The following is a 27,618-nucleotide window of genomic DNA, read 5'->3' on the forward strand; positions in this document are numbered from 1 at the left end:
CAAGAGGCTAAGGATTTCTTCCTAGACCTTTTGAGGGACATTTGAAGCCATTGCAGCCTTTTGCTTTAAAGTGCAATCTCTCTATGAAATGTCATTTTGGAGAAATTGGGGAATTCCATGACAGTCTGCCAAGAGTTTTAACAAACATGCTCAATTTACCAGAAAAGGGGTTATTTTTGGTCGTCTTGTACCTTCCCTCCCTCCCTCCCTCCCACCCCATCTCTAAAAGCTAGTAAGAGTCCTGAGCTTCTCACTCACCACCCTGCAGTAATAAAGGTTCTGCAGGCCCAAATGTACCATCCCCGACATCTGCAACCCCAACGTACTCTGTGACATATTTGCATCTTCATTATCTTATGACGGTGTCCTCTGTGACAGCCGCTGCGTTTGCACAAGTATAACTGATCTGTTCGTTGGTGCATTTGTTTTTAGTTGGAAGGACTAGAATCCAGTTCCTTCTACCTTAGTGGCTCTGCAGATCTGAGATTAAAACACAGTAAAAGCTTAAAAAAGTGATCTCAGTAAGACACAGGGAGCAGATCTGTTTAATAAGAAGGTGCTTCTTTTTTTTTTTTTTTTAACTTAGTCACCTTCCAGTGTAAAGGAAGGGGTGGGGAGGAGAATAAATCACACTTTATATTGTAAAATTGGACCCTGCTGCCTATATCTTTCCACCTGAGCTACTAATCATATTCCTTCAAATTTTATATCCCTGACCCTTGTAAAGGGATTGCAATGAAGGCGTTTTTTAAGCTTCATTTTAATAAGTCAATATGAAAGCTCAAAATTATTTAAAGCTTCTTAAATAGGATTACATTTGATTTCTTATGGGAATAGTGGGGGATAGTCAAGTGAAGATGTTCTGTCCTGCTGGGGTTTTATTACATTAAAGAAACAGCATCCTTTTTGATAAGGAACACTAACTTCTCTACTATGAAAACAGAGATGATTTTGTACAGGAGGTATCAGAAGTTGGGACCTTTCTATTGTAAATACCCCAGTGTTATTCAGTGCAAAGTTTCAGTGGAAAACCTTAAACAGGGGGGTTACCTACATTTAAGATTGCTTGCTAGGCACATATATTTTGTTCTAGAGGTCACTAGAGGTACTGTCCATGGTCAAATTCTGCCTTTCAGTAGACACGGTAACTACACTAAAGCCAATAATATTTAAGACTGAGATTCAGCCCCAAGACTTGGAGTTTTATGCCAGGGGAAAGTGAATCTGACTGCAGCTGTCAGCACAGTTTAGTCGCCTTCCATCCTTAGAAAGGCCTGAGCCCACATTCTGGTTTCAGTGATACTTTCAACTCCCCTCATATCATGTTGTCTGTCCATTGCTCTCTATTAAGCCCAGAACGATTTCTGAGGAAGGTGTGAAGGAACTAGCTTGGCTTTGGGGTTGCACTGGGTGCAAGTCAGGGCCAACCTCAGAGTTACAGAGAGATTTTCTTAGGGTTGAACAAGGAGGCTTGTGTCAGGAGTGAAGCAGGTTTCCCCATGTCGGGAATCTGAGGAACAGAGAAAGCATCAGAGCCAGAAATGAACCACAAGTGTGGACACCTAGTCCCATGCTCTAATGACAGGAAGGATAAGCTACCACAATTTAGCTTTCACTTACTACAGAGCAAGCACATGCACGCTTACTGCAGAGGCATGGCAGGCACCCACTCACTTTGAATTCACCCCACCTTGTTCTTTTATCCATAGCCACAAAGTCTTGGTCATTCTAGGAGTCACAAGGAGGCGAGTATCACGGCATTTCATAGATTTTAGGGTCGGAAGGGACCTGTTAGGTCATCGAGTCCGACCCCCTGCCCCGGGCAGGAAAGTGCTGGGGTCAGATGACCCCAGCCAGGTGTTTGTCCAATCTCTTCTTAAATAGCTCCAAGGAAGTGGAGAGCACCACCTCCCTTGGAAGCGTATTCCACATTTTGGCAACCCTCACTGTAAAGAATTTTTTCCTGATGTCCAATCTAAATGTGCTCTCCTTCAATTTGGGCATCCACATCCAGTGATAGGCTCAAGCCAAGGGCCAAGATGTGACAACCTGTGAGTTTTGGAAAGTTCAGGTTTGGCCTAAAACTTTGCAGCTCCGGCCCAACTGCATACACACCCATTATGCTCGGGCCACCTGTCCCCTTTCCTTCCTGCCACCCATCCTTGAGTGATGCATTCAGTGCAAGAAGTCTCTCCTTCCTTGCTTGCTAGCTTTGGAGAAGAAATGCTCCAGTGTGCATAAATCACTCATTACACCATCATTAGAGAGGGCAGATTCACTTTTCTGGCCCTAAACACTGGCAAGAGACTCCAATTTGGCCAAAAGTTGAAAGCAAAGCTAACAACAGAAGGAAGCTAGGTTTTCAGCATCTGCATTTTGATCAGAAAGAAACACCTCAATAGATTTCACCTTTCTGCTTTGCACTTGCTGAATGACTGTCACAGTGGAATCAGTGGAGAGAGCACTATTGAACAAGAGCCTGTTCATTTATGAATGATAAAGTAATTCGCTGTGTAGCCAGCAAGATAAGCAGAGAGCTCTGGGTTCAATAGCAACCCCCCACAGACCTGGACAGTGCAAACTTGAAATTTGATATTCCAGAAACCACCATCTTCTCTCCAAGGCTGTATCAAAAGAGCCAAGTTATATGGAAAACAAGACAGTAACATGTGGGGCATTGTCATGCCCAAGTTGCCTAACCTAGCAGTACATTAGAAGTCAAGAAACAGGACAATAACTATTTACAAGTTCCCAGAAACTGGGAGCAAATTGTAGTTCTCAAGTGAAAACTAAAAGGCCAGTGCTAAAGAAGAATGAAAGTACTGGGTCCGTAAATACTTTCATATCTGGCTGGCCCTTTAAAACCAAAACGATAGAGTTCATTTGCATTTAGATCTCTTTGGCTCCCTCTTTTCATCTAAAGACAAATCCTCACAAAGGCTGCTTAATTAGACCAAATTAGATTTCCACCTAGTGGCTTGTCATTCATTAGAAAACGCTGTTCTTTTTTTCTATTTTGGTAATTATAGGCTGGTCTCACAGTGTTCACTTCAGACTCGAGGCCTGACTAGCATTCATGATTTTGTGCAGATGAGAGGAAAATTATTCAGTCCCATCAAGTCTGCCCATTTTACAAGTTGGATAAAGATCATCACCGGAGTCTTTTATGTAATGGGGTATCCTCTTTCTTAAGTCTTTAATGATTAATTGTAATAGCATATCTCATGGTAATTTTCAAGACTAAAAGCTAAGTACAAACAGTTCTTGCATGAAGCTACTGTACCAGAAGGCAGTCTCTCTCCCATGGATGCACGTACTTCCATTCTCTCTCTGAAGCCTCCCCTGCAACCTTTTATCATCACTTGTGTACCAGAAGTACCCACAGGATTATGACCCCATTGCTCTAGGTTCTGGGCATACGCATGTGTATGCTCCTTGCTGGAGGAATTCACTATTTCAATACACAGGACAGCCAAACCATGAAGAAGTGGGTGTGTTTTGATCTCCATTTAGGAAGAGCTAAGGTTGCTTTGAGCTCTGAGAGTTAAAAGCAGGCCCCACCAAAGTAAATAGCCACTCCAATAGGCCCATGGTTTCACCTGCTTTGCCAAATGAGACGGGTTGTAGGAGGCGAACCCAAGAACTGAATTCACGGGACCCCATCTAGTGCCTTAACCTCAACACCATCCTGTCTTCTCACTCTGGTGTATAGCCCCTATTGACCGCGTCTTCGGGCTGTGGACTTCACACTTACGCTTCTCTAAAATCCTGTCCTACCTCCCAACCCAACTCACCCTACACACTGCCATGCAGCCTTCTCTCAGGCCCTGTCAAGGGCAAGTTACCACCTCTTCAGCCCAAACACATGACTAAGCCTTAAGCCTCCTGATTGCCTTAGGGACAGATCCCAAATTCCAAGCATTAAATAAAAAATCATCTTCTAGTCAAGTGAAAGCTAGAAAGCAGCTCATGAGGCAGGAGGAGGTGGAAAAGGAAGGCTAAATCTCCAGTTAGGGATGGCATAACCTTGAAGGCGTGTCCATCTTCCAAGCCTGATGCACTTCCAGAATCCATCCTACTCCAGCGTCTGCAGTCCGCTCAACAAGCCAGAACCAAAAGAAACCCTATTGCAAAAGTGCAACTAAACTGAGCTCATAAAGACTGAGAGAAGGGCCATGAACAACTTGGGGCAAGGTTTATGGTAGCTGGTTGGGAAGAAGAGGGAATTAGGAGGGCTTGGGGCAGGTGCTCTCTGGTTTTGTGCAACTACTTAGTCTTGCCTCCCCAGACAAGTCTGCCTCAGAAGTCATGAAGTGTTTTGAACCTAGTAATTTATTACCCAGGCACAGAGTTGTCAACCCTTTAGCACATGTAGGTGGCTGCAAAGGTTCAGCCTGATCACCCTTATTTTCAATGTTTGAACTACACCGAGACACAGTCCTTAGATGTGGCATGAGATCTTTAATTCAGTGGAGGCTGGTGACCTCTGAATGCAGATAAGCCAAACAGGCATGAAGGTGCCACTTGCAACCAGTTTGCAATAGCGGAGGTAAGGGCCATGAAATCTAACCCGTAGAGGGGTGACCCCGGCCGACCTACCCTCACAAGTCTCGGAGGTTTTCATTATTTGGAGAGCAACTCTTACACAGGGAAAGAGTTTCAAAGCCAGGGACAGCACTTAGCACTTCCTCCTCCAGGTCCTCTACAAATATTAAACCTTGCAACTCCCATCCGTGAAACTGAGACACAGGGCTTGTGTCCTGTCACCAGGTCTCACCTTAAAGGCTGCAGGATGACTGCTATCTCAGTGCCAGTTTTCACGAGCACTCAAACCCATCCTGCTCTCTCCATCCCTAGCTTAACTACTTCTTGAAATTCCTCTGGACAAAAGTATAGTGAAATACATCACAGTACAAGTTACTGGAGCTGAGGCTGGATCTCTCCCTTGGCAGGAAAAAAAAAAAATCACTAGGAAGAACACATTTTCCCTTCCAAAACTACATGACGTGCCTTTCAATGATTCTATAAAAAATAAAAAGAAATAAATGAAAAGAGAATGACCCTTGCTCTTGTCAAAACTTGAAACAGTCCAGTAGCTCTTTGATTCTCTTTCTGAAGTATTCCTGTCGCTGTCTTACTTATTTATCCAAGATTCACTCCCAACTTGCAAGACTCACTCGCAATTGCTGTTCAACATGTTTGACCTTTCTTTCATTTCCCGACCAAATCAGACACCCGCCAGCTGTTTAATTTTATCATTGCCTCCCAGCATTGTATGCAAGATGGCATGAGCACGGTAAAAGGCAGTAGATGGGTACCAACTGGCTCTTTTCTTGGCTCTGCCACTGATTTACAGGTACCCTCGAGCAAGTTTCTTCATTTACTCCCTCAGCTATTAACAATCCTGGTGAAGGCCGATGAGCCATCCTGTTTTCTCCTCCCCATGCTTGAACGAGGAGTTGGAGTCTGTTCTGTGTCCGGACAGCGGAAAGGGGCGAGAAAGGCCTTCTGCGGAGTATCCTCGGAGCAAGGTCATTGTAGCAGAGAATCACCCTTTGGTTTCTATGTTAATTTTATACTCAACACAAAGGTGATAAGTGAACTCCTCCCAAGACATTTTCCATAATACAGAGAATTAATCCAATGTACTAGTGAATTTCCTTAGCATTTTTTCTGATCCATATTACAACTTTCTCTATGAGGACATGTAAAAATCCATGTTAAGAATTGCTATAATTAAGTCATTCTTTTTTCTCTTTTGTCTCAGCCCAACTAATATTTCAGTCATTAACCAAACTAATCTGTGCTCAGGGCTTCTGTTATAGTTTCTATGGGGTTTATTAGAGCTGGTGAAAAAAATTAACTGGAACATTATTATTATTTTTTTTTTTAAAGAAAGAGCTTTTTGTCAAAGCAGTTGGTTTCTTTTGGAAGTTTTCTGAGCTGTCAGCAAAGAACCCAAAACTGGAGTATTTGGGGGTTTCAGTTTTTTGCTTTTTCTGTCCTTTTATTCATCCCCCTTCGGCTCCCCTTCCCCACTTCTTTCCTTTTGTCTATGCAAATGTATTAAGGGAGGAAGAAAGTTAAAAAACCAAAAAACCCAACAAGAAAGGTGGGAAAAGGAACATTTCCCCTTCCAACAAAAACCTGAAATATCACTGAATGTTTTAAAGAAAATCTCTCTCAGGTTTCCATGCAAAATAATGACAGTATTCTAGGCAGCGCAGTGTTTCTAGAATGCCAATCACTAATATCTGGGGTCTCTAATACAATAAGAAAAAAGGTGTAAATGGAAAGGTATGTACCATCCTGAGAACTTGGTCACTTGCTGAATGCTTATTGTAGTCAGTCTGTTATTGTGCTGAGGTTCCTATGAAAACTCGGTGTTTGACCTGGGGCAGGAGAGCAATGAAGCTTGGCCCAGTGTTCGATGGGCTAACATTCAGCACCAAAACTATGTACATTGGCTCCTTCATACTCTGTTTCAGCCATGTACTCTCCCTTTAATCTCCACAGCCAGCCAAAGGGTCTGATTTTGTAGTCCTTGCCTGGGTGGGACGCCTAATAAGAGGTCCCCAAGGCCTGTGTAAGGTCCAGGCCCATAAGTCAAGATGCAGACTGAAGTCAAAATGTCCTCGGATAAACCCGAGCAACCTCAAAGTCAGTGGGCAAGGTCTGCAGGTAATGCAAATTGGTTCAGCTCCACTGAAGGCAACATGCCAGCTGACACCAGCAGAGGACTGGGTTCAATGAACTGACCATGGGTGTAGCTGCAAGTTAGTTTGGCCTTCATTGAGAACATAAAAAGCATAATGAGGATGTAGCACAAAAGGCAACTGGGAGAACAAGGTGAGCTACATCACCCTTCCAGGCCTGATATCATCATTTCCTGTTAATTGCTCTCCTGTCCCATGTGGCTTCTACTGCCCCACCTTGTAAATGGTGTTCATTCTGCGCACTTGCCTGGAGGGGCAAATTGATGCAGACAGCACTACCTGACCACTTACACCAGGAAGTGCATTTCTCCCCATGCTGTGGGATTTTTGCAGCAGAATTGTTGGGGGACTAGAAAACCATAGCTGCACCTAGCACAAGGACCATTTAGCTCTTCTTCTCCTTTAAAAAACATTGTGTTGTGCAACACCCAGGTTATTTAAAAACTCTCAAAACTCAGCTTCAACTCACCCAGCATCAAGTGTTTTGGTTAAGTCATTACCCTATCAAGTATAATAGCTGATATTAAATATGTGCAGTGTGGGCAAGGTGAAGCTGATGGCGCTAATATTAGCCATTGAGTATTGGGGTTTTGAGTCTCTTATTAATGTACCAGTCATTTATTCACTACAAGAGTCTCGCTGAATGCACTGGGCTGGTTGTGTAGGACACAGGAATAGGGGCTGGAGAGGTTAGCTCATTAAGGTCTAACCTTTACTGTTCAATATAAATTAGGTTTTTGCATTTAGCAGCAACAGGGTATTGCCTATTTGTACTGGCACACCTGGCTCATTCTCCCATCTGCATCATATTATGAACAAGTGTCATAGGTACTGTCCTGCCTCAGCAGTCATATTCAGGTGTCACCGATATATTATGCAGCCCTCTTTACTTTCACTCTGGCAGCGGGGACTTCGGGCTAGAGATCTGAACACAAGCCTGAGCCAGGAACCCATACAGATCATGGTGCCTGCTACAACCCTGAATTTATTTTGCAGTCTTTCACAAGTCAATTAACCTCTCTGCCTCAGTTTTCCCAGCTGCCATCCAAGGATTATTGCTTAATGACGTGTTGTGAGGATTAATAAATTAGGACCAAATATTGTGGGCCTTAATCAAGCAGAACTCCTCCCAAGCTTGACCTTTACTGTTTATGAAAGGCTTTGAAGATGGCAAGTGCTGCTGCTGCTGATTATTATTATTCTGCTCAAGAATGGAAGTTGCAAGGAGTTGGCTCCATATAAAAGTACCTGCCAGCTAGTGCTTGGTAGCATTTCTCCAGAGCTAACTACCCTGGATCCGTTTTAAAAAAAAGATTCACATTTTACTAACCATTTCCAGCAAGGGGGGAGGGGGCAAATTTTGCTTCCTCTTTTCCCACCCCCTTAAAAAAAAGCCTCAAAATTTGCCTTTTTTCAAACACTGAACATTCCCATCCTCATCTACCTAAACCTGATGTTGAGCTACTGTCCCCCAGAGGCTCTCAGTAGCTCAGATCTGATGTATCCCCGCACTTTGTAGCTCACCGCCTTCTTAGAGTGTAATCAAACATCAAGCTAAGTAGCAAATAAATCTCCCGATCTCATAAGCTGCACAGCGAGATCATGTAAATGCAAATGAGGGGCTTGATTTCAAGCTGTCGCGGGGGGAAGGGGGGAAAAAATGCTGGGCCTTGTCACTGCAATCACTTCACTCTGCAAGTGCAGTAAATCAGCAATAATAATAGTAATGGCAGCATGATGGGAGGCTTTACTGTACAAGGGGGTGTAATGAAAAGTAGAACAGAAGGTAAGGAAAGAAACAGGGTTGTATGGATTGAAAATGCACAGGCGTGGGGTTTGCAGGCTGCCAAAGGCCACGGAGTCAGCAAGGAGGGGACCGGGCATCCCCACCTGAATAAAGGCATCGAGAGAATTCATGAATTTCCAGAGCATCCCCTCCCTGGCGAAGGGCTGCGTTCGATACAGGGATTAAAAATACATGCCTCCATCTCTCTCCGCAGCGCTCTGTTTGCAATCTGTTTTTCTATCCCTCTCGCTATCTAAATCTGCATAAAGGGATTAGCAGGAGGGAGTGTTTAGAAGCTGGCAGTTCAGCTCGAGGCACGCCAAAATGTTTGCCACAAGACGTGGAACACCCAAAATGGCTGTGTTTTGTCTCAAATTTTAAGCGTATCCCAGATTCACACCGTCACGGGCCCATTTTCAACTGCTTTTATTACTCTGATGCAGTGACGGATTCACCTCTCTCCCAGCGCTATTGCAGTATAGGGTTTAGATCACACAGCTGAGCAATTCTGATCCCACCCAGCAGACGGCAGCAGCGCAAATGGGCTTCGTATTAACTGTACATGTATGACCATGTACACATATGACCATGTACACACCAATGCGCAATGGCTCCATTTGGGAGTCCTATCAAGAAAAGAATTGCTGGGTAAAGCGCATTCGGTTTAAAATGGGGTATACTGCTTTGTAGAGGAACTGGTATAATTTGATCCTCATAAAAGCACCGGTAAAGAACGAATAGAAACAGTCAGGTGATAAGCACATGCCTCTCTCATTCCAGGAGAGACGTGATCTCTGCAGGAGGTACTGGGAATGCTTCGGGAAACACTTGGCTAGTCTTTTCTGAATGAACTGAACAGATAAACAATATTTAAGACGCCTGATTTTCCTCGCTCAGGTCGTAAAAGGAGAAAACTTGCAGAAGGTACCCAGAGAAAATTAGTACCGCCTGGGATGGAGAGAGAGATGGTTTTAATTAGAGCTGAGAGGTGGGAAATAAGGCAGAGAGATGACATCTTAATGAGGTTTAATGAAGTTGTCTGCTGATGGGGACAGCTGTCAGACAGATCTGTATTCCAGCCAAGCAGCTTTGTGACAGGCTAAACCTAAAAGAGAGGCAACGTTGGTGGGTCAGAGAAAGAAATCAGGAGCCTTCCCGTCACCGGTGGGCACTTCTCTCGAATGCTCAGTCGTGCAGTGCGTCTAATCAACTGATGACAAACAATCTGAACGGGCTAACGCGGTTATATCCACTCTGCTGGTTTGCAAACGAGACGAACGTTAATCCTTGATTCAGGTGCCTCTCTTGCATCACCAATACAGGTTCTTCCTTGAGTATCCGATTGGTTGGGTTGAGGGAGGCAGGAGATCCAATCCTGACAGGGGCTCTGACCCTCCCAGGTCCACTGATGTCCATAAGAGTCATGCCTTGGTGGAGATTTGACCCATCAGGCTAAACTCCCTGTTGTCCTTGCACATTGCAGCAGGACAAAGGGGCTCTAAAATGCCATCAAACCAAAATGGCAGTACTGTGCCCCCCATCCACAGCAGTGCCAACGTCTACTGAAAGCACGGGGAAAAGGACATTGGGTCCGCAGCCTGGGACGTAGATGGGCTGCAAGCACTAAAGAATCCTGCTCTTGCCATTTCCCTTCCCATTCAAGATTTACTCAATTAAGTGTTATTAAGCAGATTTGCAATGTTACAGGCCTTTCCTTGCCTTTTTCCAGGCTGTCAGTGGGATTTCTCCTCCCCTAACCACACATCTTCAATTTTAATAACTAATTTCTGACCTTGCATCTTCATTTGCTGGGATCTCAGGCTAAGATCCCAGGGAAATGCCTGCCCTCATGTTTTTGAAAAATGCTACACCGTTTCCCTTGTATATCAATGACAAGAAACCTAAAAATAGCTAGCACACCAAAGCCTTATAAAAGGCAGAAAAAAAATAGATCAACAATGAAAGCTAGTTTATCATTTCTTGCAACAGTTTATACATCTTCAGCTTGCGTCCCTGGAACAGGCACAGTACGTCTTTATTTATGGTTTATTATTACTAAGCTGTATTCACAGTATAATAGTACCCAGAGGCCATGGTCAGCCCCAGTCTGCTAGGCACCGTGCCCATAGAAGACAACCAGGTTCTGGTCCCAGCAAGAGATTTGAAGGAGGGCTGCCCGTGTGATTTAGCCAGGAGTACTCCAGTTTCTCTAGAAGAACACAATACTAATATCTGTTCACCACAAAAAAAAAAAAAAAAAAAAAAAAAAAAAAAAAAAAAAATCAACGGCCTTCCATACTGCAGGGATGCTGAAATGTTGTAACCACAATGAGAAGGAAGACTTGCTTGGCAATATATCTTTCATTGAACCAACTGTACAATCAGGAGGGATGTTAGATAAGCTTTTGGCACCAAATGGCCTTCCCCAACTTGGAAAGAAGAGATGTGCAATGCAGAAAGACACAGAGGTGGAAGTGGATTCAGAAAGCCCCAGACCTTTGCAAAGTCTTCTCAGCAAATGCCATGAGAAAGTCTATTTCTTGGGTGACGAGAAAGCTCTCAAAATCCAGACTGTTCTTCCCAGAGCTCCCTAAACACTCCCCATTTGGGATGGAAAGAAGTTTGCAAACATTGCATCCAACCCAGTTTGCATTAGAGCTACGGGTTTGCAGGCCCTGTAGTTTTGGGGAGTTAGCTGGCCTGTGTTTGATCACGGCTAGGTAAAATGCGGCGCTTGCTGGTTTGCCGGAAATTGAAAATGAACAGACTTAATGAATAAACAGTGACCTGCATAGTGTCATAAGCAAGAAAATGTGGTTCAGACTCAGAGTGCCATGGCACAAAGCACCACATTTTCCATTTCCATTGCTGCAGCCCAGAAATGACAATGCACTTGTTTCCATTCGATGGCTTTTTGCAATGGTTTCTTGCCCAGAGATGGACCTTCTTGTTTGAATGATACAGAGCTGCAAGTAGACCTTGAATTGAGACACCCCAAAGTGACAACATGCAGAAAATGGCTTCAGGCCCTAACGTTGGAGGAAACACGAGCAACTTCTACAGACTTCAGCACCAAGTTTCAGAAATGAGTCCAGTTCTTGGCAAGGGATCTATTTAGCCCTCATTATTCAAGTTAAGCCTCATTGACTTCATTGGCCCCTTTGCCCAAGTAAGGAGTAAAGGTTCTGGCCCAAAGCAATGCTAGTGTGATCATTACATACTGGATATGAATTGCCAGGGGGAGCAGAAGGCCATTTATCTCCAGCTGAGCATTAGCCCCTGAATCAGAACGACATTCAGACATGGGTGCCATCCACACTCCCAAATGGTCCTAACAGCCAGAAACTCCTCTCCTGGAGGCCGGTGGTTGCCTGGTGGCCCTCTCACTACTATTTTCAGTAAGCAGACAGCTTCTCCCCATCCTTGCAGACCTGGAACAGGGGAAAAAGGCCTCAACCAACTTCTTCCATGATGAAAGCAATTTGATACATCGCATTCAGATCCCCACCTCCACTGAAGAGCTCTTCAGCTCAGGGGTAGGTGGAGTCTGGGTCCTGCCACAGGCTAGGACTGAAAAAGCCAAGGGTAGGTCAATACTCATCAGCCACACGGTTCCTAAATCCTGTCTAAGTGAAAGCACTAATGATTAGCTCATCCCCAGAGACTGTAACCAAGCAATCCCATGTGGAGAAACAGATAAAATAGATAAAAAATAAAGCCAAGGGGGAGAAATAAAAGGTGTTTTATTTTTCTCTCCATGCACACGTTTCCAATTCTGAATGGAATGGCTTTCTGAATCCTGTAGGCAGGTGCTGCGCATTAGAGCAGGGCGACGTACCGTCCTTTGCCACCATCCCTTTCATGACCCACTTGGTTTATACTCAGGCTTAGTAGGGAGGACAGGGTTTAGTCCACCGAGGTGTAAATACCTCCCTTAATCACACAAGCATATTGACTCTGGAGTGCAACAATACGCACTTTGATAGTACTGTCACAGCTGATACTTTCTAAGCATTCACCTGGGGATAGAGCTAGAGCAGACTTTCAGGCCTTCCCTTCTCCCAGGCTGACCCAGCACACAGGGTCTCTGAAAGATGTGTATTTAATGCATTCACACAGGCTAAACTCTGCTTTAGTGGGGGGCTTCATTACCTGGCCTTGCTCCAACCATCTGATAGCAGAAGTCTGCAAGGCAGGGGCAGGGGCATGGGCATGGGCTGTCTGGCAGCCAGGTACCACCCCTTCCCCCACCCCCATGCCCTCTTCCTTTCAAAAGTCAATAAGATTTCAAGATGCACGTGGCTTACGTCACCGTGGAGATCATGGTCCAAAGAAAGGAGTGAACTGGGGTCAATTAAGCCCAGAACTTGGATACGTGCAGTCAGGTGTTCATAGTTTTACTCTTTTGAGCCAGAACCACCACTCACTATTTTCCCTTTTCTTTCCTCTCCATCCCCCCGACCCCAGTTGTCTGTACTTGGCTTCTTAAGAATTATTGATCATTCCTGGCCATGAGCATAAACACAACAGGATCTTCTTGTACAGTCAGTTCCCATTTTCTAAAGGAATCCATGATTTCTAAAAGGTATAAATGCAGCCAAAGAAGATATAATGGCTTGTAGCCACTAGAAAGCTACCACCTGCAGCCAGCCTCTCCAGCCACCTTGTTCAATCAAGTGGATTTACCCAGCTAACCCAACAGATCTAGACATCTACTATTTCCATAGTTTGAATCTGCGCATTTTGAAATATGCCAAGGCCCTCTTTTCCAGGGAATCCACTATAGCTTGTGATTTGGGAACAAATTCATACAACCATCACCATTTCACACACAGCTTTGAGTTCAGTGACTCCTGCCGACTTTCACCAAATTTTTATTTTAAGGCTTGGATTCATCTGAACATGGGAAAGCAGGATTCAGACATGCACAGTGCAAAACTAAAGCAAAGACTGACATGACTTTCCCTAGGCAGAAAGGGAAATCTATGAATCAGGTTGCATTTTTGCGCTCATCACCATCATTCCCATCCAGCAGTCCAAACTTGCTTGCAGATACAAACAACTGCTGCAGAAGAGCGAGGCGCCTAGTGGACATCAAATGCAAGGAAGGACTTGGAAGGTTTGGATACACAGACATCAAAGAACCTCATTTTTAGGGCAAGACGAAAATAACATTCAACGGAACAAAAATGGAATCATGGAAACGTGGCGAGAGAAAGCATGGCCACGTGCAAAAGTTCCTGAGAACTTCCTCAACAAAGCATGGCCATCTCTTTCTGCAGGTCGCTTCTTGGACAATAAGCACAGTTACAGGGCTCATCCACAACAGGAAACAAACCACTGCTGAAAATGATTGTGGTCCAACATGTGCTCCTAGCCCAACTTCACCAGACAAACCCTCTCCTGCAAATCTTGCCTTGTTGCTAAGTCCAGCTGAACACAATCTTTATTAGTCATATGAAGATAAGGTTCCAACTAGGGACTGTTGTCTGAGCCTGCTCAGAGCAAATCTAATTGACATGCTACTTAAAAACGACGACACAAACCCACCTATATATGGCTCCCAACATTGGGAACTTCTTAAGATGTTCCTCTGGGATAGACTTAGTCTGCCTGTCTAATCAGAATCTGTTACATATTCTGTTTTCAGGGGTTCTGATTTGTTAAGCAAGACCTTTGCCTTTTTTCTTTCAGCCAGAACTTGGAAAACCTCGGAGAAGTTCCTACGCTCTTCCAGGCCCCGATTTTACGTATGGGTTATGCATTCGTGGGACCGATGGAGGTGTGCCTGAAGGTATGATAGTGATGCTATCAGAGGTGGGTCCACCCCACCTAGGTATCATTTGCAAGTTTCCAGTTAATAATATGCCGTTTTCCCGTTGAGCTAAGGATGGAGAGCAGGAATGCTAACATTTTACTCAATTACATGAATGCAGTCTGTGGCATTTGGTAGCTTCTAGGAAAGCAGCTTTCTTGGCCCCATCTTGATCTAGGATGGAGCCATCAGTGGCCAGCCATAGGTACAGTAGCACCAGTGAAGCCTAGGGAATGTAGACCAAGAGACGTGCAAGGGGCTCCAAGTGAGCTTATCCCTGCTCGAGAGCAGAACAACATCAAACAGTGCAAATCATGGCTTTCCTTTTCCTGACTTAGGCCTTATACTGGCCTGGTTACTGCAGTTGCCATCCACTGAGCTCTAATAGCACTGAGTCAAACGTAGTAAATGGACTGGCCCATTCCTGTGCAAGTACCATACTAAAATCTGGCACCAACATGAAGGCTGTGTCAAACGCTTTTCCAACCAACCTGGAGAGTTGGAAACAGAAGTAGTTTGCATGGGAAAAAAAATTAAAATCTCTGCGTCATATATGGATTTTCCTCAGTTCTTGAGATTCTCAGTGAGAACCCAACTAAGTGAACCTGGCTAAATCTGCCCCTATGCAAAGGAGTTGCAAAAAGTCCTCGATGCATTGTTGCATTATATGCACTAGACTTAAGTCTGTGCCCTCTGCACAGAATAAGTCATTCACCTAGGACGAGTCATCCAAACGATTTAACACAGTTCTCTTCTGCTTCTTTTATTCTGTTCTATGTCTTAGCAATAGGCCACTGGCACGCAATGAAGCCCAGGCCTCCTTCCTTAAGGGAGAGGCCACGTAATTACATAGCCATGAATCGTGGAGCTCTTAAGGCTGGTTACGTCACAGCTCGGGAATTCAACCTGTACCGCCATGTCAAGGACATTCGCTGCAAAGAGGAAGATGGAAGTCGCTTTAAGAAAGCCCCACCGAGCCTGCCTCCAGACATGACTTTTGGAATCACAGCACGGTAAGCTGGTGGAGAGGGAAACCCTGTGGCTTTTTAAGGATTAGGTTCTCCACTCACATCCTCAAGTCTATGACTTCAATCAGTGATGCTAGTGTGATTTGGGGGGGCAGGGGAGAAAAAAAATGCTCTAACATATGGTTTTCCCAAGACAAGCTGAACTCTGACATGCACATTCTCTGCATTTCATATATTGGCTTCTCAAGCCACAGAATGTCCTGATTGCAGAGTTCAAATCAGTGTTTTTGTCTTTTTATCCAACCATATTCAAAAACCAGACACCTGGTATCTAAAGCTAGCCAGTATGCCTGCAGTTAGCCATGCACTCCCGTGAACTGCTGGGGTAGAACGGCATCCCCCAAAACGAATGGCACAATCGAAGCCCTCTTTAAAACTCTGTTTTGTCCCACCCCTTTAATTCATCCAATTAAGTCCAAATAATTTTGTCTCCAAGATGACCGGTGGGATGATCTGCTGCACAACACTGTGTGTAGTCACATCCATCCACACAAAGCAGTTGCCAGGTTGGTGCAGATTGCTGCCTTATCAGCATGGTTGCATTTTATACACAGTCATACTTGTCCCTCCACTGTGGTTGTGAGCGGGGCAGTTTGATCACTGACAGGGGCCACAAAAGGCCATGCAGAAAACCAGAAGGCTTCAGTCATTGCCAGCCTTGGGGATGCTGACCAGCTACATGGAGGGACCATTTCTATGCACTTTCCTTTGACCCTGCACTCACCATGACAGCAAGGTTTAGCCCATCCCCGTGTCCTGAGCTCTGCTGGTTCATGCCTAATGCCTGAGCTTCTGGAGTCAATGTGACCAATGCAGGGATTCTTGCCCAAGTCTGCAGAGAGCTAGAAGCGACAACTCTTATGTAGCAACTAGCTCTTGTCTCTCTACGAGGCACCAATTCCAAGACCAGCTGCTGGGGAGCCCTGCCAACCTCACTCTAATGAGTGGGATATCACAGAAAGCTCAACACAACCCCCTGCACAAATGGAGGCTGCTAAGCTAAGCACTGGATGCTCCCTTGCTGCCTCTGCAGCCACTCCTGGACCCCCATGACATTGCCAGTCCAGCTGGGACACAGGATCATACCATAAAGCCACTTAGTGAGTGCCCATATTGTCGCTTGTTTTGGGCTCCAAGCTTTGTAGCTCTTCTGCTGCTAGCTGGAGAGATGCCCAGTGCACTCGGTGACTGTTTTAAAAAGTGTCTACAGAGGCACAGGAGGAGCTCCTGCTGCCTTATACCTAAGAAGCACAAAGGATTTAAGGGAGAGAAAAAATAAACAGCTCAACACACCTCCATCCCACCAGCTGAATGTGCCAACTTCTGGACTTCTGCCCTTTGCGAGGGGAGCTGGACAGTGACACCCTTAAATAGGCAGTGAGGGTTCATCGAAGAAGGGCTCAAGCGTGGTAGAAGCCCCTGAAATACGCTCTGACCTGGCCTGGCCTCTGCTGTTGTATCTCGTAGGATTGCCGGGCTCTCTGCAATTACCATCTAGCTTTTAAAATGAATCTAATCACGAACAAAACAAAATAGCAGCTACAAATTCAAGGGAAAAGACATGATGAACGGCAGTATGTATTTTACATGATAGTAAATGGGCTTTGCATATGCAAATTGAATGGATTTTAAAATGGTATTTAATGACAATTTTCGTAGCAGACATTAACATTAATTGCATCAAAATGAAAATGCAGCATTAGCTTGCTGTTAGCAGCAAATGCCCCAGCTATAAAGCTTTATCTTTATCAGCACCAGCCTTTACTGATGTGACAGGGCTGCTCTGCAAATTGCAGGCAAAAGGGCTTTTATGCTGCACAAGTATCCCCCAATGCAGGCCAAAATCAACATCAATTTTGCTTTATTTCTTCATAAACGGAGGTTAAATGCCTGCCGGAGAGAGATCTAGGCACATTCCCAAAGTTTCACTGAAAATCTGCAGACCCCACCATGGCTGCAGATGAGGGGGGAAGAGAGCTTTTAATTTAAAGTTATTATAGCCCATCTTGCCCGTTCTTTACCTGCCACCTTTTATGCAGACTGATGGCATTTATCCCGTTCTTTAAAAGCACATTATAAACCAAATCAAATTACTGGGGCTACTGAGGAGTTGTTACAGCCATTTTGGCAAAAAGTGAGGAATTTAACTCACTTCAAGACTGGTAAAGTAATGACCCCATCAGCATGGGCAAAAGGCTGATTCTTTCCCACTTCACAAGCAGGAATGCAAAAGGGTTGGAACCAGTTTGCATCTGACAGCCTTCCTTTATTCTGGGGTTGGAGATCACCAGTTAGCAGCCTTCTGCTCGAGTGGATTACAGCTTGAAAAGATGATGTGAACCCTCAGTTTTATTGGTAGTCTCTGCTGATGTTTAGAGTTGCAATTCTTCCTTGATGAGAGGCATGTCCCATGCATGAGACAGAAGACTTTTAGCAGATCCAGAATTCACACGGGCTGCACTTCAGACATGTTGGGGATCTCTGGACCTTGCACGAGATATGGGCAGAGCACGCCCAGGACCTGTCTGGAAGCAGATGTCAGGCAGCCAAAACTCTGCTATTAAAAGGCTGTTAATTATTGATACATTTAGTGTAACTTCTGTTTGAGGACTCTAACCTCCCTCCTAATGCATCTCAGTTGTTGCTGCCGATCACTGGGACAGCGCGCTCAATTAAGATGTTTGGGGGCAGAAGGGGCGAGATAATCGCAACATATGGTGCCCTGCATCGATTCCAGGCCCTGGAAACTCAGACTCTGCTTTGATGAACATCTTATTCAAATGCAGCTACATTTTTTCATGGACTCTGTTAGACTGGAAATGGCGTCACATCTCCTCAGGCATCACGCAGACGGTGCAACCCGGGAGAAGTGGGGACACCCTGAGCCTTGTAAATACTGGACCAAGGCAGGGGCCCTACCTGCGCTGCCTGAAGGTTGCACGGCAGCCCAGGATCCTACAGATGCTTAGACCAACATGGCTACAACCTACACCCCTGCAGATGCTAGGAGCACTTGAGGGCTACAAGGGGGAGGCAAAGGGCCGGCTATGCTCCTGCACTCTTGTAAATCCCCCGTGGATCTGTTACATCCGCTTAAAGCCTTCTGCATGGCACAGCCCTCTCATCTAGGAGGAATGGCAACTGTTGTGGCCCCAGTACCCCACCAAACTTGCCCTCTGGCTTCTTCATTCCTCTTTCAGAAGAGTAACAGTGGGCGTTGTAAAGGCAAAACACGGTGGTAGCAGTAGTGCTGTCGGGGGAATAGGTTGTTACAGTATAGCTGCCAATGGGTAATGCATAGAGACCTTTTCAAGACAGAGGCCTTTCTGCGCGGCCTCCAACATTTCAGACTCCAGAACCCCCCCTTCCTCCCCTCCTGCCCCCCCGCACCTGACACAGCCCTGCACGTCTCCTACCACCACCAATGTCAGGAATTCTCCAAGGGCGCCCGCTGCAGACTCTCCTACTGTTTAGGATGACCCAGAATAGAAACAAATATGGAAATAATGCCTCCGCTGCTATTAATCACGTCCCAGTCTGGACGCTCTCCACAGCAAGGCAGCTCTCTTAGGCTTTTAAGCATGTCGCTCGCCTGTTTGCAGCAGATGCATATTGCGCAGCCCATTTTATAGGCACGGTGCCGTGAACAGGAGAGGTAGGCCAAGGCGGTACAGCCCGTTTGTTCCACAGGATACTTACCTTGGAAGGTCACGAGGACTGATTAGTCTTACGACCAGCTTCTTGGGCAGATGAGCCGCTCTGCTTTTTGCTGATGCCATCCCTCCCCCCGTCCAGAGCAATGTTTTCTATAAACCATGTGGCCAGCTTTGTTGTAAGAGTCATAAAAAGGACATTTTTCATCTCCCCTTTTTCCTGCTCTCGTGCGCTCTCTCTCTCTCAGTATCAGACATAGATTTATTCTCTCCCTGATGCCTGTGGCATTCGGAGCTGGGAGGGGTCAGGGGAGGCACTGATGGGACAATAATAGATAATACAGTGGTTCCCCAGAGTCTTGTCCGGCTCCATAGCCTATCCATCAGCAGCCAGCGCTCGTGCCAAGGTCAGCGCTAACGAGGATGTGGTAGGGTCCTGGCCTCCCCCATGGGGCATCCTCCAATCAGATTTCCCAGCTTCATGCTCCAGCTTCTGATCTTTACAAGAGCTGCCTTGTGTGAACCAGAATTTGCAAGAGAGAGCGCGCATCTGCCGAATACAAGTGCCAGAGTAATGGCCAGGCTACCGTCTGCACACACGCTCAGCCCCTCTCCATTACCTGCCGCCCCCACCTTGTAAATGGGCTCCTATACTTTCCCTAAAGGAAAGCTGCAGTCATTACCGATGCCTCCTTCTGTAGCCACCCACGCACTTCCTCGACGGGGAACATCACACAGACCATGTCACGTGTCTACATAACATTTGCAAATGCCCGTGCCCATTTCCCTTACATGCCTACCCCAGGGCCTGCTTTTTAAATAAGGCCCTGCTCCGTGTTACCAGCACAGAAGGAGTTTAAGATCTCTCTCTGTCCTAAGCATTCATAGGGCTTGCATTCCCATAGCAGTGTGCCTCAGTCTTCAGCCAATTTGTCCTCGTGGCTCCACCCCACGAGGTAGGGAAACACTAGGCTCCCCACTTACAGATGGGGGACCCGAGGGGCAGGGGGGCAGATACTGAATGGTCTTTAGGCACCTAAGTATGTAGGTAGGTGCTTGGTGGGCTTTTCATTGACATCAAATCAGAGTAGCTACTCTTGAAAAGCCCATTGAGATACTGATCTACATCTCTAGTCATCTGTGTCTTTAAACATCTAGCCCCAAGTGCTGAAAACAAATGGGAGCTCAGCACCTAGACACATTTCAAAGTTTAGCTAGACTTTGGTTTGCACCTTTAAGTGCTTAACTGCCTTTATGAAGATCTGGTCCAAAGGGACAAACCTAGGTCACCCAGGCAGCAGGGCAGGGATACCCAGCTTCAACTTTCAAGGACTAGGCTGGCGGCCCAACCACTCCTGCTTTATTCCAAAACACTATCGTCCCTTTTCCAAAAGGCAGCTGTGCATCTCCGTGGCGCTTCTTTTCAATCCAAGTTGACCGTGTCCTCTCCCACTGCTTCCTTTACAACTGGCCTTTACCTGCTGGTGATTCTTTTCCTCAAGATTTTGCCCTATCTCCGTTCCTAAAGAGCAACCAAAGTCATCTGGTACCTCCTCTCATTCCTATGCCTTGTTATAGGTTTTTAATGCTTTGTTGGCATTTAACCTCCAGGTAATAATAGCTCAGCTGTTATATTCCAGCAGGTTTCCCCATGCTTAATGGTTTCCCTGCTTTTTTCATTTCTTCTTCTGAGCCTGGTTCAGTTCTGGTATCTAATCTTCTCACAAATCTAGACTGCTCGTGTCTGGGTGGATGGCAGGGTTCAGCCTTCTGTCAAAATGCTCCTTCTCTGCTGCTAGCTCTTCTTTGGCACTTCTTGTCAGTACACTTGATGGCCTTTTTCAACACAGTGATGCTTGGAGGGCATTCGCTTGCAGTCATGAAGAAAGTTCATTACAGACCAAATGGGAAATATTCAAGGAAGCTATGCAGAACAGCAGAGGAAGTCAAAACACAACACCCAGGGAAAAGCTGGCCTAGCAACTGAACAAGATCATCTTGAGAAGCATAAGCAAGCTGTTGAAAAAGGGGAAGAAATAAGAACATGACACAAAGCAGTGAAGAAATCCCACCAGGCTTGCAGGAGCAAAAAGAACCTCAAACTAACTAAAGCATCTGGAAAAAGCAATAGATTAAAAGACTGGTTGTATGGAAGGACAATCAAGCCAATGATACCATGTAACATGAACCAAAAAGACTGAGGGAAGGCAAGTAGAGTCAGATGTCCTCACCACTCCCACAGTGAAATACATTTTCTGTGCCCTAACCACCAACCTCATGCTGCCAAGAGGAATTCTGCAAATAAAAACTTGCTTCTCATATTACATTGGACACTTACATGCAAGTGTATGCATTTTTCTAACTAGCTTTGGTGCAATTAGAAACTCTCTCTGTCTTTTATATTACATTGCACTTCACCTAAATGCCTGAACAATGTATTGAATTTGCCAGGTAGTATAAGAGCCAAGAGTTCTTATTCCTATGACATAATTTTGTGTATACATGTAGAAACATTGCTTCTGGTTCCATAAGGATATATATGTATTGCCATTATTATTATTTTTATTCCATTTCCTCCACTTGTTTGATATATTTAAGAGGACATATATTTCCGTGTCATTGTCCCCCATAAAGGCCAAGCTTTCTCATCCTAGGCAAGGAAGTAGAGAGAGGGAGGAAGAACAGAATATGCTTTCACTGATTATTATTAAGCGTATTTTTGCCGCACACAAAAGTAAAAAGCAGAGAATATATTCACATATATACACACTGTACTCTGCTTGTGTCTCATGCAGGCTTTGATTATATAGAGATTACAGCTGGAAAATATATTTTTTTGACAAAATGGAATTTATTGCCAGATAGTATCCGCTTTCATTTAAAAAAAAAAAAAAAAAAGTTTTTAAAACAATTGACAAATGTGAAGTTTTTTGGGGGCGACACCAATCATTTTAATATAACTGTTGGGTTTTTTTTCTGTTAGAAATGACTTTTCCCAACCAACTATACTGTAGATATCCAAGTGATTTTGTTTCAGGTCAAAGAGCAGATTGATGGTAGCTTTGGTTTGGCTACACCAGGGGCGGGCAGTTATTTTGGGCAGAGGGCCGCTTACTGAGTTTTGGCAAGCCATCGAGGGCTGCATGACAGGCAACCAGGGGCAGATAAATATTAATTTTCTAAATTTTTTAGGGGCCCTGCAGGCCGGATAGAGTGGCCTGGCGGGCCGCATCTGGTCCCTGGGCCGCATTTTGCCCACCCCTGGGCTAGACCCATTTTTCCCCCCCAGAGGTAAGCAGAAGTAAAGGACAATAGATCAGGTTTCCTCAACTTTTTATCCTCATTGACTCTGATAATTGCCCACTGAATCCTGGAGGGGTTTAAGGCTCAGACAGAGCAGAGCTGTGGTTATGGAAGAGGCTCGTGGTTTGTAATTGCTCTTTTATAATAATCAGTGTGCACCTGAGTTTCAGGGACCAAGACATAGAAGGCTTCAGACAATCAGAAGAAAAATTGTAGATAATTGTCTCTTATTTGGATCTCAATTCCTAAAAATTAGCCAGCAAGCACATGACAACACCGCAGAAAAAATGACCAGCCCCATTTCCTACCAGCTAATGCACAACATGGACGGTGTGAAGTCAGTTATTTAATGGACAATAAGAGCTGGACTTAGTGCCTTTTAAAGAAGATATGTATTTGTGTGTGCATTTAGGCCTGTTATGAGGGCATGTCTCATATTCTGAGCTTGGGAGAGAACAGTAAAGCAAATTGGTGCTCTTGTAAGCAGGTGTACTCCTAAGTACAGCTCTGAGCACCGGATAAATCTTTTAAAGTGTATGTTTACAGTGGGTTTTATTCTTTTTACTGTTCCATACATACGAGCCCTCTGAGCCAAATAACAGATCCTCGGACACGGAGAGAAAAAAAACCAGCTCGCCCATTGGCTGCCCGTGGTAAAATAAATTTGTATTGTTGTTTTCTCATCCAAATGACAAGGAATTGCACAAGAGCTTTGGAAATTCAGAGTCATTTGTAGCAGCGAGGGCACAGGTCCTGCAGTCACTTTGTAGGCAAGATGCCTGCTATTTCATTGGGAGTTTTGCCAGGAAGAAAAAAAAAAGAGAGAGACTGAAAAAATTGGTCCCAAAGTGTTTTCCACCAATTTTTCCTCTTGTTATTATTTTCGTCAGTGGTTAATAGAAAGTGAGGACAAGTGGAGATCATTTAAAAGTGATCTTCCAGGCCTCTCCCCGGGTTTATTGCCAAGACCTATTTAGAGTACTATAAAGCTGCAAGGGGCTCATAACTTTATTGTATATTCTGCAATCTTCTTACGAAAATGAAGAGGCATGATATTACTGCCCTGTTGCTTTCCCCTCCTCTCCCTCTCCTTATAAATACACGTGCATGTGATGCGTGTAGGGACTTTTGGAGCTGCTAATTGAATTTGCCCTTGTGAAAACGTGAACAAATTGTAAGTGACCTCTCCTACAAAATTTAGAAGTCAAGAATTTCCTGCTAAATAATCGTTCCTCTTCTGCCATTCGCTTTTATGCATAAGCCACAAACAATTAAAAAACAACAAAAAGCCCAGCGGCCCTCTTCCTTAATTAGCAGCAGAAGTCAATGCTGGTGAGTGTGGCTAAGTGCTTCAATTACCTCCCCCTCCTCTTGACTGTCCTTGTTAGAGCAGACAGGTCCGCCAGCCAAAGGGGAACAATTAAGGCAAGTGAAAGGCAGGCTGCATGCAGGCGGGGTTGCCTGGGCTATACCTGCCTCCCAAGCTAGGGCCCCGACTGTAATCATACCCCAGATTCCTGCTGGGCTACACAGAGAGACAGATTAGTGGTAGATAGTTTGCTTGTTCCAGCTCCTCAGGAACGAGGGGGCGCAGAAGGACCGAGGTACCAATCCAGGCAACCATAACCACGGTTTCCCTCAACTTCAAGCCCCCTCTCGGAGCAGACTGGGACAAAGCATTTGCTTGTCGTTTGTGTTTGCATTGCAGCAGTACTCGGAGGTCCCAGAGGCCGGTTGTGCAAAGTGCTGTACAAATCATAGTGCAACATTGCCAAGGGCCCATGATTTCAGAGTTGCTGTTTCAGGCTTATTATAATAGTAAGAAAAGAAAGAGAAAAATTAACGGGGGGGAGGGAATCAATAAGTAACTTAATGTGCTTAAAGACAGTCTGCCGTTACCCATGGCTGTGCTAAGGAAACTCAGACTTCGGTGAGCCACTGGCAAATAAAACAGACTTCCCTATTAGAAACCCATGAGCCATGTTGGTAGAGTCAGATGCCCAGTTGGCAAGGCAGAGTCAAATCTCTGATCCCATCATCTCGGTTGCCTTGGGGACACGCAGGTAAGTTCAGGATGAAGAACATTTATTCCCCCAGTGGGTATTCAGATGGGTAGCATGCTCTGAGGCTACACAAGTACATCCAAGCATCGAGCTCAAAGGTCATTCTGCAAATATATGACTCCCCCTCCTAGGGGCAGCAGCAGCTATTCCTCTGCAGTGTGAAGTTCCCCGCTGTGATGAGCACCTTGAGAGCCATACTCCAGGTATGCGGGCTGATATTTAAGCCAGTCATAGTACTACATGTACCATGGACCCGTAGTGTCTGGAATACAGCTTTGACTAACATTATCTCGGCTGATAAAATGAGGCAAGGTTTTAACACGTCATGTCATGCCAAGTAACCAGAGATGATGGCTGCCAAAGAAACTAATGGCCACTAGGTAGGTGTTCATAGCCGGGTTTCTTGATAACATGGCAATCGCAACTCTACAACACACGCAAGATCTTTCTGCAAGGAGAAGATTCATGGAAAGGATACGATGAAGGGTTATAACAGTGCTACTCACGCTGAAAACCCCACAGCACGTTACAGAAAAAGCAACGAAGCAGGGAATTCGAACATCAAAGCAAACCTCGTCCAGTAAAAGACTTCGGTCTTCTTAGACCTGGTCTCCCGACACAGCGTGGAATTCAGACAACTTGGATCTCAGCAGGAAACAAACTCCACAAAACGAGGACAGCGTACAAGGGGCTCCAGGGAGCTCCTACTAATGACATTAACAGCCCCATGTCAGCGGATGGGTAAGATTGCAATTCAAATGAAAGGACTGAACACACTGAGAACATAGAAGTGGCCCAAAAAAATGCTAAATTGTGTGAGAGAAGCAGGATTTTAATGGAAATACAAGGGCTACCATAAGCCAATGCAAAGTCCAAGGCAGGAGTTATGTATCGGCTGCTGGCACACATTACAAGTGGAAGAGCAAGTGCTATCCCCCATGGCTTGGAAATAAGGTTGATGTAAGAGTTTACAGATAATGTTAATTTTGATCTTGGATTTTGGGGGGGATTAAACCAGTCCCTTAGGTCAAAATTTCCTGCCACAGTAAATCCTCAAAAATCAGCAACTCTCATTTGCAAAATATTTTTTGCGCGCCACATACCAAATCACAGGACTCTGAACATGCATTTATGGAGATGTTGAGGAAAAACGACCTTTAAGATTTTCCTACCCCTCCAATTGAACTGTTCTTTTTGTTGAGGGGTAACAGTTGCAACCAATTCACAGGGAAGAGGAAGCAATTTAAGCAAGACTTTTTCCAGTAAGTGTCAAATCGGAAATACTCATACATGAAACCACCACAGCAAAATAGCCGTAGGGGTCTGAAAAAAAGCCAGTACATCTGAAAACTGATAGTTATGGCAGGACCTCGGTTCTTAACCCGATCTCTAATTAGGATATAGTTGTACATAGCAGTTGCGCTACAAATGTCATCCCAAAATGTAAGTTTAACTTGGATTTTGTACATTTAACATTGCACGGTAAGTCGGTTGTGCTAGTGGGAAATCCACAGTAGCAAGCCTGTTCCACCAAATAACTCCTCTAGTGGCAATGTTACTCTTTGAGAAAGTGTCCTGGGCCCATTTCCACTGGAAAAAAAATTAATAATCTTAATTGTCCAGCACTCTGGAAGATGTGCAGCCCAGGAAATCTCACCCAGTTGCTTGCAGCTATTTTGGTCTTGTGTGTCACTATCCATGCAAAGCCAGCTCTCTGTTTGCCATGTACTTAGAAAGTGGGGCAGGATCTGGCCCCTATAACATGGTCCATTTTTCTGCTTTTTTTTTGGTACTACAACAAAAAACAATGAGCCCTAAAAGCAGCAAGGCAGATTATAGTTAAATACAGGCAATCCCACATGTAGGGTAAAGTCTCTCTGCACTCCCTGCTAGTGAAGGTCAGATAGATTATCAGTGGAAGACTTTACATGAAGGAAAAGCAAAATATCAAATTAGGATCAACCAGAAAAAGTTCAGCAGCTCAGCTATACCCTAAATATTTACATCCAATCTGCTTTTGAATTACAGAAGAAAAGGGAAGCATCCGCAAGCCAAGCTTTTCCACTTGCACAGAGCAACTTTGCAACCCAGCTGATTGGGTCTTTTAAATCAATGAGAAAAATTCTTCTTGAGCAGAGTCCTTTATACCCACACATTTTGCCAAATAGGATTTTTTTTCTTTCTTTAAGGCTGGCATTTAAACCTTTGAAAATAAGGTTGAGGAAAAGCTGACACAACCTTGAAACCTCGACTACGGTGATGGCACTGACTGGCGCTCTTCTCACAGTTGAATATTATAGATAGATTTTAATTTCATTTTAACAAAATAGCTGTCTCCACTGGAAAGAGCATCAAGAACTAAATGAGGACCCGTCTTGAGCTGAATCACGTTGAACAGACCTCTGCGCTGTCATTGATTTTCTGGGAAGAAAAAAAATGCCTCTGGCTACTAAACCAAATTAGTAGTCACTGATGACCAATTATTTTGCCCCACTGTGAACGGAGAGGCGTACTAAAAATCCAGTTTGTCAGACCCAAGGCTCTCTTCTCAAACACCTTTCAACAAGCGTGTACCAAAAGTCCCTCAGAAGGTTCTGACGGCTTCCTGTTTTCTGCAAGTTCTCATTCTCCACAAAGTTTTAATGAGCTGCAGATATGATGATGGCCTGCCATAAAAGGAGCCCCTCTAATCTCAGTAGAGCACTATTTGGCGGAGCACACAAATCACAGCTGTCAGAATTTATACACACATACACAAAAAAAGTGTCAGCCTAATGTTTGCAAATTATAATTACCATTTCCCTTGCATGTCCCTGGTGCCTTCATTTTAGATGAATCCCAGCTCCGAGGTATCAGTTGCAAAAGCACTGAAGGATCATATTGAGTGGAATAGATTTAACTAGTTTGTAGCTCATTTAAGGCCTACACTGGTTTATTTTAATATGGTTAATACTTTATTATACTTTTTAACATTATTTTTACAGTAAAATAACCCATTAGAAGGCGGCGGTTTCTTTTCCGAGAGATTTCTGCCAAGATCAGCTACCCTATTGTATAACCAAGTTCACAGGAGCTTGTCATTTCAGTTGAATGTAGTTACAAGCCCTGTCTCTTGAAAGTAATTTAGCAGGAGAATCTATTAGAGAGACAGCAAGTGTTCCAAGGGTAATAGTTTTGAAAATGTGCATAAATAAATGTTAAAATATTTAGGAAATGTCAACATTCAAAACCGCTCCAAGAATTTGACTATAAAA

General features: G+C 44.7%; 1 protein-coding gene and 1 long non-coding RNA gene across 4 annotated transcripts in view; one reads left to right on the plus strand and one right to left on the minus strand.

The window, feature by feature from the left end:
* CFAP77 (cilia and flagella associated protein 77) overlaps window positions 1-27,618 on the plus strand; it is an 88,361-nt gene that overhangs the window by 39,443 nt on the left and 21,300 nt on the right. For both annotated transcript variants that reach the window (XM_014603718.3, XM_019475950.2), the window contains exons 2-3: window positions 14,197-14,296; window positions 15,102-15,330. In XM_014603718.3, coding sequence (XP_014459204.3) covers window positions 14,197-14,296; window positions 15,102-15,330 — 329 coding nt within the window. The remainder of the gene's footprint in view (window positions 1-14,196; window positions 14,297-15,101; window positions 15,331-27,618) is intronic.
* LOC109280268 (uncharacterized) overlaps window positions 1-27,618 on the minus strand; it is an 88,734-nt gene that overhangs the window by 37,643 nt on the left and 23,473 nt on the right. The gene's annotated exons all lie outside the window — the stretch shown is intronic.

This window comes from Alligator mississippiensis, chromosome 12 (genome assembly GCF_030867095.1).
Source record: "Alligator mississippiensis isolate rAllMis1 chromosome 12, rAllMis1, whole genome shotgun sequence".
Lineage (NCBI taxonomy): Eukaryota > Metazoa > Chordata > Crocodylia > Alligatoridae > Alligator > Alligator mississippiensis.